Here is a 13,565-nt window from a genome sequence, read left to right on the forward strand (position 1 = left end):
TCACAGCAGTCCCACTCAAGGTTCGGTGAAGGAGTAGGAGGGGCAGGGAGTTGAGCTCAGAGCTAGGGACTGGGCCACAGCACGTGGACACTGAGGAATCCCATGGGAAGGGGCGCCTTGCCTTTCCTGGATCACCCCATCTCAGGGCCTTCACAACCTGTTTCCTCCCATTGGGATGCTGCCCCCCCTATTTTTCTCTTCTGGGACCCCACCCTTTCCAGCACCCATAGGAGCCAGCTTCTCCAAGGCCCTGCAGCTCATGGTCACAGTGCTGAGGTGGGGACCTGGTTGGAGGGCAGCCCATGACTCTGCAGGAACCAGATGGGTCCCCAGCAAGCCCTTCTGCCCATGATGCCCACCGTGGCCACGGACACTGCACCCCACGGTCAGGCTCACAGAAACAGGGGCCCTGGAGTGCTGGCAGGCGAGGGGGCAAGACTACCGAGTGAACAGGTCCCCAGTGCTGCTCGGACAAGACAGTGCTGTGCATGCTGGGGTGCCCCGCTGGCAAGGCCGGGGCGGGGGCGCGGCGGATAGGGTTCAGAGCCGGCCTGGAAGCTTGATGTGGCGGGATTTCATTCGGGGAAGGGGTCCAGGACTGCCTGGGACAGGAATGAAAGGCCAGAGCGCGGAGGGAGTGAGGCTGGCCTCTAGGGCTTCCAAAGGGAGAACTGATGGGAGGGGGCACCTCGCCGCGAACAGGCGTGCAGTCCTGGCCGCCGCAGGCCCGGAACTTCAGTCCCGGTTTGTGGTGAGGACAGGGGCCGGGCGTCCGACACCCCAAGGCCCGCATAGCCCAGGACCGTCGCCATGGCCCTCCTTCACCGTGGACGCCAGCCTGACCGCGAGCCCACCCTGGGGGCTCAGGCTGTGCCTTGAGCGCGCTGGGTCGCCCAGTACAACCGGGAGCCAAAGGATGGATCCCCGGACCGAGTTAAGAGCAGTAGGTCTGCGCAGGCGCGCGCCTGGACGCCGCAGGTGCAAACGCCTGGCGTTGGTGTCGGGAAGCCGCGAGCAGAGAGCTGAGTCCCGGCTCCGGGCTCAGGCGGGCGGCCTGCTGCCACCGGAACCCTACTCTGCTAGCCAGGTCGCCCCACACAGCTCCGTTGGGACCCTGGATAGGACCTCAGCTCTGCAAGCCCTCCCCGCCTCCCGCCCCTCAGGCCCCGCCCCCTCCTCGGGCCCCGCCTCCAACCCAGCCCCTCCCCTCCGGCCTGCCTCGGTAGGCCCTGATTTCCTAAGCCCCGCCCCCAGCCCTATCTCCTGTCCGCCCCTCCTCCTCAGGCCCCGCCCAAGAGACCCCGCCCAAGAGGCCGCACCCCATTCAGCCTCCTGGTCCCGCCCGGCTCCGCCGCCGGGCCCCGCAGGGTCCGGGAGTGCGCGCCTGCGCAGTGGCGGCGGGCGCAGTCGGAAGCTCGGCGCGGACTACGGGGGAGACCCGGGACCACGGCCTCTTCCCGCAGCGCGTACCCGGCTCTCGCCAGCCGCCGGGGCTCGGGCTGCCCGGGAAGAGTATGGCGGCGGCGGCCGAGCCCAGGCCCCGCGCCTGGCTCGGCGGCGGCTCGCCGCGCACTAGCAGCCCGGCTTCCAGCCCCGATCTGGGCGGCGGAGGCCGCGCGCGGCTGGGGCCGAGGTCCGGGCCGGGGTCGGGGCCGGAGCGAGCGGGCGCCAGGACCCCGGGCCCCACTGCACCGGGCCACACCTTCCGGAGGGTGACGCTCACCAAGCCCACCTACTGCCACCTCTGCTCCGACTTCATCTGGGGGCTGGCTGGCTTCCTGTGCGACGGTGAGCGCCCGCGAGTTCATCGCAGACTGCAGCCCCTAGCCCCAAACGAGCGCCTCACCTTTGGCCTCTGCGCTCTGGCCCAGCATTCGCCTTCCCACCGGGCGGGACGAGCCTTCCCGTGGAAGTGATGAGGACCGGCTCTGTCCGGGGTTCGGGGTGTCGGGTGCCGGTGTCCCCTCTTCAGTACTCCCTGGGCTTCCTCACCTTGGTCAGAATCCAGTGTGGGGAGAGCTTGGCCCCCAACCCCTTGCGCCAGACAGGGTAAGCCAGGGAACAGGTGCAGTGACTGGGGAATAAATAAAGCCAGCCCACCCTGAGCAGGCCGACTGCCCCAGGCAGAGTTGGTCTGGATGGTTGGCCTCCGTGCCCTGGTGCTGGTCCAGTCTCCCCCAGGTGCGTGCACTGTGCTGCTCACCGGGGCCTGGTGTTGGCTCTGCCCAGGCTCAGGCTCCTGGACAGCCGGCTCTGGGGCCTGCTGCCCCAAGTACGGCATGCCCCAACAGGGCTCCCATCCAGCTGCCGAGCCGCAGCTGAGCAAAAAGGCCCTTCCTCCTCTGGCTCCTGGGCAGCCAGGGTGTGTGCATCAGGGTCTGCTCTCATCTAGTACTGTGCCCTTCCTCAGGGCAGGTGGGCAGGCTTGGGGACCCCACCTGCTGCCCAGGGACGTTGAGGGTGACGAGGTGGGAGCCCTTGCCCTGCTCAGGGAGGCAGGCCTTTGGCCATGGGGACAGAGGCACAACTGAGGCAGACGTCTGTAGAGACTTGGTTCGATCTGGGTAGGGAGAAGTCAGGGCCCCTCACACAGGATGCCTTCTCTGTGAGGCTGGTGTGGGGGTAGTTGCCCTGGCTTTTCTGCCGTGCTGGAAACACTGTACTGCCCTGCCTTGCCCCTGGAGGGCCAGGAGGCTCCCCTGTGGTGGGAGACTTGCTGATACAGGCTGAGCCAGCCCTAGGTCTGAGGCTTGACCCGGGGCCCCCACGAGGGTGAGAGCTGGCGGGGGCAGGGCTCTGGATATGAAGGGCCCAGCAGCTCACGGAGAGGCTGGGTGTGGGGGTGACATGGCAGCCTCCTCCAGGCAGCTGTGTGCATCTCCTCCCCCCTTCCGTGGAGAAGGGGCTGGCCATCTCTGCAAGCAGAGGAGCCTGATCAGGGTGTGGAGGAAGAGCCCCTTCCCGGCAGGAGTGCCCAGGATGCGTGGCGTGTGGTGACAGCACTCTATCTTTCTGAGCCAGAGGGGAAGCTGGGCACTGCTTGCCCACAGCCGCTGTCTTCTGTGGCAGAGCCAGCCTGGCTGTCGGGAGAGGAAGCCGATGGGGCACACACCTCGGCCTCCGTGTCTCCACACTTCTCCCACCTAAGCCCAGACTGCTTCTGGAGTTTTCTGAGAAGACAGGCCTCGGGGCTGCTCTTGCCAGCCTGCGACGGAGCTGCCTCCAGGCCCCGTGGGCAGTCTCACCCAAGGCTGTGTTGGAGAGCCGTCCCTCCACCGCCTGCCCACCGCCCAGGCCCCTGCAGCCTGGCCCAGCCCCTCCCCCCAGGCCCCCAGCCTCATGGATGCACCCCTGCTGCACTTGCTGTTGGAGGCCGCTCTGGCTACTCCAGGCCTCCCCCCAACTGTCCATCTTTGAGTCCATCTCCCAGCTGAGCCTGAGTCTTGTTGGGCCCCCCAAGACCGGTGGGCATGCCCTTTCTTAGGTAGGTCTCAGGAGAACAGTGTGGTCTGAGTGCTCACCACCTTCGGGGCCTCTGGCCTGCTCAACCCAGACAGGAGCAGGCGCAGCCATCCCACCAGCCTCAGTGGGGTCCCATCCCGGCACAGTCTGGCTGTGGGCTTCTGCAGACATGGCGTGTGGGAGGCCTGATTGGGTGTACATGCAGCTGTGAGGGTGGTGGGGAGGGTGTCCCTGGCAAAGCCAATCTGGGGGGATGTGCCCAGGTGCCCATCCACCTGCCCACCCCTCTTAGAGACTGGAAGGAGAGCTAAGCCTAGGGGCAGGGGCCACTCTTGGGGCACCAGATATGTCACCCAGGATGGTCACAACCATCAGACCCCTGTTCTACACGTGCTCTGGGCTCTCTCTCTGGATGAGGAGTGGGGTGGGGCAGAGGGTCAGGGTGTTTCTGGTGCTTCTGAGAAGGTTGGGGGGCTGTTGCTGCAGGACCCTGTTGTGGCCATGCCGGCCATGCCCGTGGGTGGTGGGAACCATGTCGCTCCCACGGTGGGGTGGGCTGGGAGCCAGCAGCGACTGGCCCTGCAGGAGGTGGCCACAGCAGCTGTGGCAGAGTACGCCCACTGTGACAGGGACTCCGCCCTGGCAGGATGCTGCTGTCCCGCCATGGCCCTCGGTGGGCCTGCTGGTGAGGCCTCCCATCTGTGTGCCATTCCTGGGGCCTCTAGATTCCTGGGCAGGACAGAGGCCAACTCCCACGGCTCTGTTCCCACAGTCTGCAACTTCATGTCCCACGAGAAGTGCCTGAAGCTTGTGAAGACCCCCTGCACCAGCGTGGCGCCCAGTCTGGTCCGGGTGGGTATGGAGTGTGGGCACTGAGCCTGCCGAGTGGGTGGAGGGACGGGGAGGGGCTCTGGCAGGCTGGGCTGGAGCTGGTGCTCCGGCCTTGGGTTGGATGGGGTGGGCAGTGGGGCCAGCCTGGGGGCCAGGGCTGGCAGTGTTTCTTTGTGCTGGGCGGTTCCCGAGCTTCGGCAGCTGCATCTCTGCCGACAAACCTCTCCGGGGGCAGCAGCCACCCCTCACTTCCCGCTGGCTCTCACCTGTCCCGTGGTCCCCAGTATTGCCCCCCTGCCCATGGGCTGGCCCTCCTCCACCTGTGTTCCCTTCAGGTTGCTCACATGCACCACAGGGGGACTGAACTGGGAAGTGGTCAGTGGCAGTGCTTTCTGGGCAGCGCAGCTGGGGGGAAGGACCAGCAGGCGTGTCCCCCACCCCCTGCAGCAGGGGCTTTGTGGGATCACCACGGGAGGCCCAGGGCAGCGCTGGCTCTACGCAGAGTGGGGCTGTGGCAGTGCAGGGCAGTCCCAGAGGACCCCTCACAGCACCCTGTGAGCGCTACTCATGAGGGTTCTGGGGGAACTGCAGCGGTCAGGCAGATGGTGTGGGTGGAGGGGTGTGGGGTCTGGGCTGGCAGTGGGCCCCAGGCTGAGGCTGTGCTCTGCCCCCTCCAGGTCCCTGTGGCCCATTGCTTCGGCCCCCGGGGGGTTTACAAGCGCAAGTTCTGCGCCGTGTGCCGCAAGAGCCTGGAGGTCCCCGCACTGCGCTGTGAAGGTATCACTGACCCAGGGGCCCTGGCCCATGCTGCCCAAGGTGGCCCAGCAGGGTGTCCTGGGTTCTAGAGCTGCCTAGGCCGGTCAGCAGGGTCTGGCTGCTGGCTACACGTTGAGGTGGGCACACTCCCCCCACCAGAGGTGGGGGGCTGTCCCTGAGCTTGCAGTTCAGGCTTAGGAAGCTAAAAGACAGCGTGGATAGGTGGGCAGGGCCCGTGGGGAGCGGCGAGAAACCCCTAATGCTGTCCACCCCCCAGTGTGTGAGCTGCACGTTCACCCCGACTGTGTGCCCTTCGCCTGCAGCGACTGCCGCCAGTGCCACCAGGATGGGCACCGGGATCACGTGAGTGGCTGGAGTCGCAGGCCGGGGTGGGGGTGGCGGCGACGGACGGCGGGGTGGATGGAGCCTGCTGACGGCCCCAGTCCCCCGGCAGGACATGCACTACCACCACTGGCGGGAGGGGAACCTGCCCTCAGGCGCGCGCTGCGAGGTCTGCCGGAGGACGTGCGGCTCCTCCGACGTGCTGGCTGGTCTGCGCTGCGAGTGGTGCGGCGTCCAGGTGCGGCGGGGCGGGGCGCGGGCGCCTCCTTTCTATGGGTGCTGAGCTTTGGGGGTGGGGACCCCGATTTGCGAGTCGGGGCTCCCTCTGGGCGAGGCCCTGCAGGAGCCATCAGTCCTGCAGATCCCGGAGGGCTGTCCTGGACCTGCCTGTCCACCTCAGGCTCAAGGCTATGCTCCCCGCCCCCCGCACCAAGGTCCACGCAGTCTGCTCCGCGGCGCTCGCTCCCGAGTGCTGGTTCGGGCGCCTGCGAACCATGGTCCTGCCCCCGGCGTGCGTGCGCCTGCTGTCCCGCAACTTCAGCAAGATGCACTGCTTCCGCATCTCCGAGAGTGCGGTCCCCGAGCCCGGTGAGCTGGGGTGGCGCTGCCGCGGGGCGGTGGGCGGGGCCGGGTGGGTGGGGCGGGAGCGAGAGGCCGCTGTGCGTATCCCACAGGCGAGGGGGACCCCGCTGCGGACAGAAGCGCGCCCGCCTGCCCGGGCAGAGAGGTGCCTCCGCAGGAGTCACGTATGTGCCCAGCCCCCGACCCCTTCCCGTCCCGCCCTGGCCCCCACCCCTTCACCCCAAACCTCCGCGGTTCGCGCCCCTCCCCCCAGGGCCAGACAAGCAGACGCTGAGGATCTTCGACGGCAGCGACGCTGTGCGTCGGGGCCACTTCCGCGTCATCAGCGTCCCGCGCCAGGCCGGGAGCGGGGAGGTGCTGGTAAGTGCCCCGCACCCCCGGGCGGCGGCGGTGGTGGCGGCCCCAGCGGGCAGCTCTTCTACCCCAGACCGCACCCCGCAGGAGGCAGCCCTGCGAGCCTACTACATCCCCGAGGACCCTGGCGACTTCGAGCTGCAGGCTCTCCCCGCAGCGCTGCGGGCTGGAGACCCCGCGGCCGGGGCCCTGGCCCAGAGTGACGGGGCTTTGGAGGAGGAGGGCAGCAGGGGCCCCGGGCCCCCGGAGAGTGTTTCTGTGGCCGAGGCCCTGATCATCCGCGCCCTGCCCCGCACCCAGGACGTCCTGAAGGTCTACCCTGCCTGGCTCAAGTGAGACACAGGCCCTGGGTCCGGGTCTTGCCCAAGGGCGCCGGGAGGGTTGGGGGTGTGGCCAGAACTCCCAAGCCTGTCGCCTGCAGGGTGGGTGTGGCCTACGTGTCCCTTCGCCTGACTGAGGACAGCACTGCCCGGACTGTGGTGCTAGAGGCCCTCCCGCTGCTCGGGCGCCAGGTGTGTACCCCGGGCCTGCTGGTCCCTGCCTCCTGGCGGGCCAAGCAACCACCCCGGCCGGGTGCAGACGCCATATCTGGGCGTCCTGGGGAGGTGGTGCTGGTCCCAGCCTGATACCCCCACCTCTGTCCCCACAGGCCGAGAGTCCTGAGAGCTTCCAGCTGGTGGAGGTCCTCATGGGCAGCAGGCAAGGTGAGAGGGTGGCCGGCAGCCCATTCCCTAAGCAGCCCGCCCCCCGTGCCCTGGGGTGTGGGGGCGGCCATCTGCAGGCGTGGGTGCCCTGAGGTGCTGACAGCTGTGCCTCCCACCCCGCAGTCCAGCGGACAGTGCTGGCTGACGAAGAGCTTTTGCTCAACCGGCTTCGAGACATCCGGCAGGTCAGTGGGTGTGGCCCCTGGCCCCTGGGCACAGCTGGCCTTTGGCTATGGCTTCTACCTTGTAGAGAGGGAACCCGTGGCCACACTGGTGGGCAGCTGGCTGTCCTGGACAGAAGTGCCCCGTCCAGGGCCTGGCAGGTCCACCTGTGTCCTTGCTGGTCACCTGATCCTGGAAAGCTGGGTTTGGGGCTTCAGACCCTGGAGCCCCTGAGGGGTACAGGGAGGAAGCTTGTTTCTTTTTTCCTGTCCACTTCTCTATGGTGTGGCTCAGCCTGGGGGCCCTCCCAGGAGCCCTGGCTGGGTGCGGGCGGAGGGGGCTGACACCCCACTGGGCTGTGTTCTGCTCCGCACTGACCCTGCCCCTCCCCACAGACATCCCTGCGGCAGATGAGTCAGACCCGCTTCTACCTGGCTGAGAGCAGGCCTGTGGCCCCCCGAGTCTCCCTGTTCATTGGTGGCCTGCCTGCCGGCCTGTCCCTGCAGGAGTACAGCAGTCTGCTGGATGAGGCTGTGGCCACTAAAGGTGTGACCACTTGGGTTGGCCTGGGGCTACTGGCCACTGGGGACAGGGCAGGAGTCCTGAGACAGGCTGTAGGGGCTGCTGGACGAGGCTGGACCTCCAAAGTCTCTCACCCAGCTGGTGACCCACCCAGCGGGTCTCTCCACACCTCCGGGGCCCAGGCAGTGGCCCCTCCCCTGAGGAGCTGCTAAGCCTCCTGAGGGCCCGTCTTTGCCTTCTCTTCCCTGGGCCCCCAGGGGTGGGGTGGGGAGCCTCCTGCACCTGCAGTTGGGGGTGCCCTTTCCTGAGGTCACTGGCCCTGCTGTGCAAGCAGAGTGGCTGGGGACTGCCAAGCAGGGGTGGGGGCAGCGGCCTAGGGGCATTGGGGACCCCTTGGCCTCTGCTCTTTCCTACGCCCCGACCGCAGCCTGGTGTCTTTGCAGCTGGCCTGGTGTCTGTGAGCCATGTCTATGCCTCCCAAGGTGAGCCGCACTCCTCTCAGTCAGGGTGGCTGGACAGTTAGATGGAGAGCCCTACCGTCTGGCCCCTGTGGGGCCACACCTGGTTCATACCCAACTCTCCTCTCTCCTCCCGGGGACCACCTGTGAGGGAAATGCATTTTGTTTCCTGGCTAAACCAGGACTGAGGCCAGAGAATGATATTGTTCTGCCCACGGGTTCACATCCTTCTCACTGAAAACTCAACATCCACCAGCAATGGGAGAACAGCGCCCCGGGCCCATTCCCCTCTGTGGGTCCTCAGCGGTTACCAGCCCTCTTTTCCTGTGGGCTCATCCCCTGTGGGCTCCAGGGGCTCGGCAGGACAGGGCATGAAGACATGCCCCGCTGCTCCATCCTGTGTCCTAGTGGCCTTGCTGACGTCCACCCACCATGTCCCATCTCAGTGATGTCCAGCCATTCGTGAAGGGTCCCCCAGGGGTGGGGCTGTGCAGACGCCTTTGGGTGGCCAGTGCTCACAGCCCACCTGCCACAGGTGCTGCAGTGCTGGATGTGGCCTGCTTCGAAGAGGCTGAACGGCTGTACATGCTGGTCAAAGACACAGCTGTGCATAGCCGGCCACTGACTGCCCTGGTGCTCCCGGACGTGCTGGTGAGTGGGAGCTGGGATCGAAGGACGTGGTTTCCAAGGCTGGTTTTGTCTCACTCTAGGGGGTTGGTCGCACAGGTCTAGTTCACACACATGGGAGGCCTGCACAGACCACAAGGACTCTCCATAGCCCTCACCTTCTCTGGGGTCACTGGGCAGGACCTCACCCCCTGCCTAGCAGGCCCTGGTTGCAACCGTGGCTGCCTGGGCCAGCAGGTGGAGCTCTCTGACCAGAAGCTGCCCTGCAGACCCAGCACTGCCTGGAGCAGGGGTCCCTGGTGCCGTACCAGCCTCTGCTCAGGGGTGAGGGCTGGGGCTGGGCAAGGGGCCCATGCCCTTTGCTCCCACTTGGTGCCTTGTGCCTTCCCAGAGCCTATGGCCCTTACTCTGTGGCCCCCAGAGCTCCTGGTGTCCATGGCTGCTCTGCCCCTGGCCCCAAGCCCGTTGAGGGGAAGCAGGACAGCAATGAGCTCAGGATTTGTGACGGGCAGGAGGCCCCTGCAGGTCCCTGCCTCCCCTGCCCACCCCCAGCCAGCCCAGGGCAGGGCAGCCAGCCAGCAGGTGCAGCCTGCGGGGTCAGGGCCCCTGGGGGCAGAGCTGGCAGGCAATGCCGGCAGGTGAGTGGTGCCTTGGGCAGCCCTGCCTGGTGGGCCACATGTCACCCCAGCATGCCCCTGGCCTGCACCCAGGCTGCATGTCTCCTGCCACCCAGCCACCTCACTGTAGGGACCTCAGCCTCTCCTGGGTCTTGCTTGTGGGCTCTCCAGCCTCCTGTCCACTGGGTCCTGGGCACTGTTTGGAGGACTGCGGGGGGTTTCATCCTGAGCTGAGGGAATACATGTGGACTCCCCATGAACCCGGCCTCCTGGCTGCCACGTGGGGGGCGTGGCCCTGGGGGCTGCATCTGGGCTGTGCACCAGGTGGCCTCTGGGTGCAGGTGGGGCCCAACACGTGCTTGTGGCACGTGGATGAGGTGGTGGGCACGGCCTCGGGGACGTGTGTCTGCAGCTGGCCATGGCCTGTGTGCCTGGAGCCTCAGGCTGGTGGCCTCATTTTGGCTCCATTGGCCAGAAACCTGTGGGTACCCCCTGTGCCTTGGGGGTGTCCCTAGAAGTCTGGCAAACTGGGAATGCCCTGCGGCTTCCTCAGCCTAGTGTATGCCTCTCTCAGGAAGGGGTGGCCCTAGCTCCGCTCGGGCCAGGTGGGCTCCAGTTGGGGGCAGTCACTGCCCAGGCAGTGTGGTGGGGGAGACACCTGCCGTAACTCAGCCCTTGTCTGTCAGCACACGAAGCTGCCCCCAGACTGCTGCCCCCTCCTCGTGTTCGTGAACCCCAAGAGTGGAGGCCTCAAGGGCCGTGACCTGCTCTGCAGTTTCCGGAAGCTGCTGAACCCTCACCAGGTCTTTGAGCTGACCAACGGGGGTCCTCTTCCTGGGTGAGTCTGGGGGGAGCTCCACCCCAGGGCCTGCAGCCTGGCAGGCCCCTGAGGGCTGTCACACACCTGCGGGTGGGCCAGTGGGAACAGGACAGGGTTCGAGGTTGGCATCGCAAGGGCTGTCTTGGGTGGGGGGTGAGCTGTGGCCCATTAGGCTGCTGCGCTCTGACCTCCTGCCCCCACTTGCCTGCGTGGCTGAGGCTGGTGGCAGATAGCTCGTGTCTCCCTGTTGCCAGGCTCCACGTGTTCTCCCAGGTGCCCCGCTTCCGGGTGCTGGTGTGTGGTGGGGACGGCACCGTGGGCTGGGTGCTTTCTGCCCTGGAGGAGACTCGGCACCATCTGGCCTGCCCGGAGCCTTCTGTGGCCATCCTGCCCCTGGGCACAGGTGGGGTCAGCCAGAGGGTCGGGAGACAGGGCCTGTGGGTTCATCTCTTCTCGTCCCAGGTTTCTGTGGAGGCCTGGGGTGGGGCGGTGGGTGTGGAGTTACCTGAGTTACCAAATTACCGGAGTCTCCCCGCCCCAGGGAACGACCTCGGTCGCGTCCTCCGCTGGGGCGCAGGCTACAGTGGGGAGGACCTGTTCTCAGTGCTGGTGTCAGTGGACGAGGCCGACACTGTCCTTGTGGACCGCTGGACCATCTTGCTGGATGCTCACCAGGCCAACGGCGCAGAGAACAGCATGGCCGACCTGGAGCCCCCCAAGGTATGGTGTGTCTGGGGAAGGGTGTGGCAGCTGTGGGGCCTGTGGTGACCCCCTTCTTTTTCCCCTGGGAAGTTGAGGCGCAGAGCAGTGGTTGGCCATCAGGGCCTGGTGTGCACCGCCTGCCGCGCCACCTTCCCGGTGCCGGCTTCACTGGCCCAGCGTGGGGGGCAGCAGTGCCTGCTGGAGGCTGACCTGGCCATGGGAGAATTTGCCTTGTCCCCAGATCGTGCAGATGAGCAACTACTGTGGGATTGGCATCGATGCAGAGCTGAGCCTGGACTTCCATCAGGCCCGAGAGGAGGAGCCCAGCAAGTTCACGAGCAGGTCCGGAGTGGGTGCTGCTCCAGGCAGAGGGGCTGCCCCCCTGCCCTCAGCAGTGCGCTTCCTGGAGACTTCCAGCAGGGATGGGTGTGGAGGGGCTGGCCCCGGGGCTGCAACAGGCTGGCATGCCCTCCTGCCGCAGGTTCCACAACAAGGGTGTGTACGTGCGGGTCGGGCTGCAGAAGATGAGCCACTCCCGCAGCCTGCACCGGGAGATCCAGCTGCAGGTGGAGCAGCAGCAGGTGGAGCTGCCCAGCATCGAGGGCCTCATCTTCATCAACATCCCCAGGTGCCGTGGGTGGGGCTCTCGGGGGCTCCAGCCTGGGTGGGACCGGGGCCCATGCAGGCTGCACTCTCACCTGTGCACCCTCCTTCGGCACAGCTGGGGCTCGGGGGCCGACCTGTGGGGTCCCGATGGCGACTCCAGGTTTGAGAAGCCACGGATGGACGATGGGCTGTTGGAGGTGGTGGGGGTGACGGGTGTCATGCACATGGTGAGTGTGGGTGGGGCCGCTGCCGGTGGGCGGGCCCAGTGAAAAGCCACTGCCTGCTGAGCTCCGTACCCTCCCCTGACCAGGGCCAGGTCCAGGGTGGGCTGCGTTCCGGCATTCGCATTGCCCAGGGGGCCTACTTCCGAGTCACCCTTCTCAAGGCCACACCTGTGCAGGTAGATGGTGAGCCTTGGGTGCAGGCTCCTGGCCACATGATCATCTCGGCTGTGGGCCCCAAGGTGAGCCATGGGGTGTGCCAGGTGGGGTTGAGAACGGCCCAATGCTGGTAGGCTGGGGCTGTGAGGGGCCTGGCATGGCCTATTCTTCCCTGACCCCGGGAGGTCCTGAGGTCCAGGAGAGGTCAGCCAGATCTTCGAGAGCACCTGTCTCCCCTCTGTGGAAATGAGCCCCCTGGGGCCTCAGAAGGCGTCAGCCAGGCGGTGGTGGGACTGGGGCCCCTGTCCCACAGGCCACACCACCACACAGCCCCACTGCGTGCCCTGCATCAAATGCACCAAAGTGGTGGGAGATGTTCTGGGCACCTGGGTTGGTTGGTTTACAGTGAACTGCCCTCTGACAGGTCCACATGCTCAGGAAGGCCAAGCAGAAGCCCAAGAAGGCCGGGACCCCCAAGGACGCCTGAGCAGCTGGGGCACCTTTCCCTGACGGGGACCCTAAGCAGAGAGGGGCTCCAGGGCAGCCCGGCCCTGCCCCACAGCAGCAGCGGCGGTGGGCAGATGTGCCTGCAGCCTTGGCCTCAGGCCTTTTTCTCCACCAGTGACCCAGATGGACGAGGGCCCCGCTGGTCATCTCTCCCTCCCCAGGGCCCAGGCCACCACCACAGGGGGCAGGCAGGCTGGCCTCTGTGTCCCCCTACCCACCCATGGAGCCCTTCGAGTGGGCAGCCCTGGACCTCAGCTGGGCCCTGGGTGTGCCCAGCACTGACGTGGAGTACCTGCCCACCAGCTGCTCTGACCTCCTGACCTTGGCACTGTGAGCCTGCCTGTGACCCAGAAGTGACTGCACTGCGTACCAGGGCCCAAGGAGGCCAGGCAGCTCAGCCACCACCTTGAGGGGGGCATGTGGTGCCCAGAGACACAGGGAGGGAGGGCAGAAGTGCCTGGAAGGGACCAGAACTGAGCGGCTGGGCCCCAGGAAGCAATGTCAGCAGGGAGCATGTGGGAAGCAGCTTTAATCACTGAAGACACTTGGCACTTTGCATCTCATTTGGGAACAGTCAGCGTGGCTGCTCCCAGTGTCTGCTGGGCAGACAGGACTTCCGGAGTCTCAGGCTGCTTGCAGCTGCCGGCTGTGCTGGCCCAAGTCTGGACCACTCACACTTCAGACCCCAGGAGGAACCTGACCAAATCTCCAGCCTGCCCAGGGATCCCTCTGGCAACCTGAGGCTCCACTGTAGACCCTGGGCAGGGTCCCTTTGCTGCTGGCACCTCTGGCAGGGCTGGTGGCTTTGCCTCAACCTCAGATGTGGCCCCTGCCCAGCCTGTGCCCCCACAGCTTCTGCCAAAGCTGCACCCACAATGCACCAAACAGCTTATGGTGTTGTCTCATGTGCCTCTGGGGTGTATGGCCCGCCTTCACCCCTGTTGTGTGCCCCCCCCACCTCAACGCCCTGTGGGCCCTGCTGCTGCCATGGGGACCCTGCCCTGCAGTCCCACGTCTATGCCCAGGCACCTCCTGTGTAGCCCACACTACATGCACTGTGACTCCAGTCTGCCACAATACAGTCTGGGTGCCACCATCTTGTCTCACTCCCGTTGGTGTGTAGGGAAGTGGGT

At 66.4% G+C, this 13,565-nt stretch overlaps 1 protein-coding gene across 3 annotated transcripts; it reads left to right on the forward strand.

The window, feature by feature from the left end:
• Positions 1-1,349: 1,349 nt before the first annotated feature.
• DGKQ (diacylglycerol kinase theta) lies at positions 1,350-13,528 on the forward strand. Of its 3 annotated transcripts, XM_037047368.1 has the most exons (23): positions 1,352-1,788; positions 4,235-4,314; positions 4,971-5,070; positions 5,327-5,412; positions 5,504-5,629; positions 5,826-5,979; positions 6,066-6,137; positions 6,227-6,333; positions 6,415-6,659; positions 6,749-6,839; positions 6,977-7,031; positions 7,155-7,216; positions 7,589-7,739; positions 8,159-8,197; positions 8,709-8,824; positions 10,104-10,255; positions 10,492-10,640; positions 10,779-10,957; positions 11,181-11,281; positions 11,421-11,567; positions 11,661-11,772; positions 11,856-12,008; positions 12,350-13,528. In XM_037047368.1, the coding sequence occupies exons 1-23, from the start codon at positions 1,515-1,517 to the stop codon at positions 12,410-12,412; spliced, it is 2,814 nt and encodes a 937-aa protein (XP_036903263.1). In that variant the 5' UTR covers positions 1,352-1,514; the 3' UTR covers positions 12,413-13,528. The 3 variants fall into 3 exon arrangements, with proteins under 3 accessions (XP_036903254.1, XP_036903245.1, XP_036903263.1); XM_037047359.1 differs by having other exon boundaries at positions 1,350-1,788; positions 6,227-6,659; positions 12,736-13,528; XM_037047350.1 differs by having other exon boundaries at positions 1,351-1,788; positions 6,227-6,659.
• Positions 13,529-13,565: the final 37 nt, after the last annotated feature.

The sequence above is a fragment of the Sturnira hondurensis genome, unplaced genomic scaffold (genome assembly GCF_014824575.4).
Source record: "Sturnira hondurensis isolate 20B ecotype Veracruz unplaced genomic scaffold, ASM1482457v3 Scaffold0000780, whole genome shotgun sequence".
In the NCBI taxonomy this organism is placed as follows: domain Eukaryota; kingdom Metazoa; phylum Chordata; class Mammalia; order Chiroptera; family Phyllostomidae; genus Sturnira; species Sturnira hondurensis.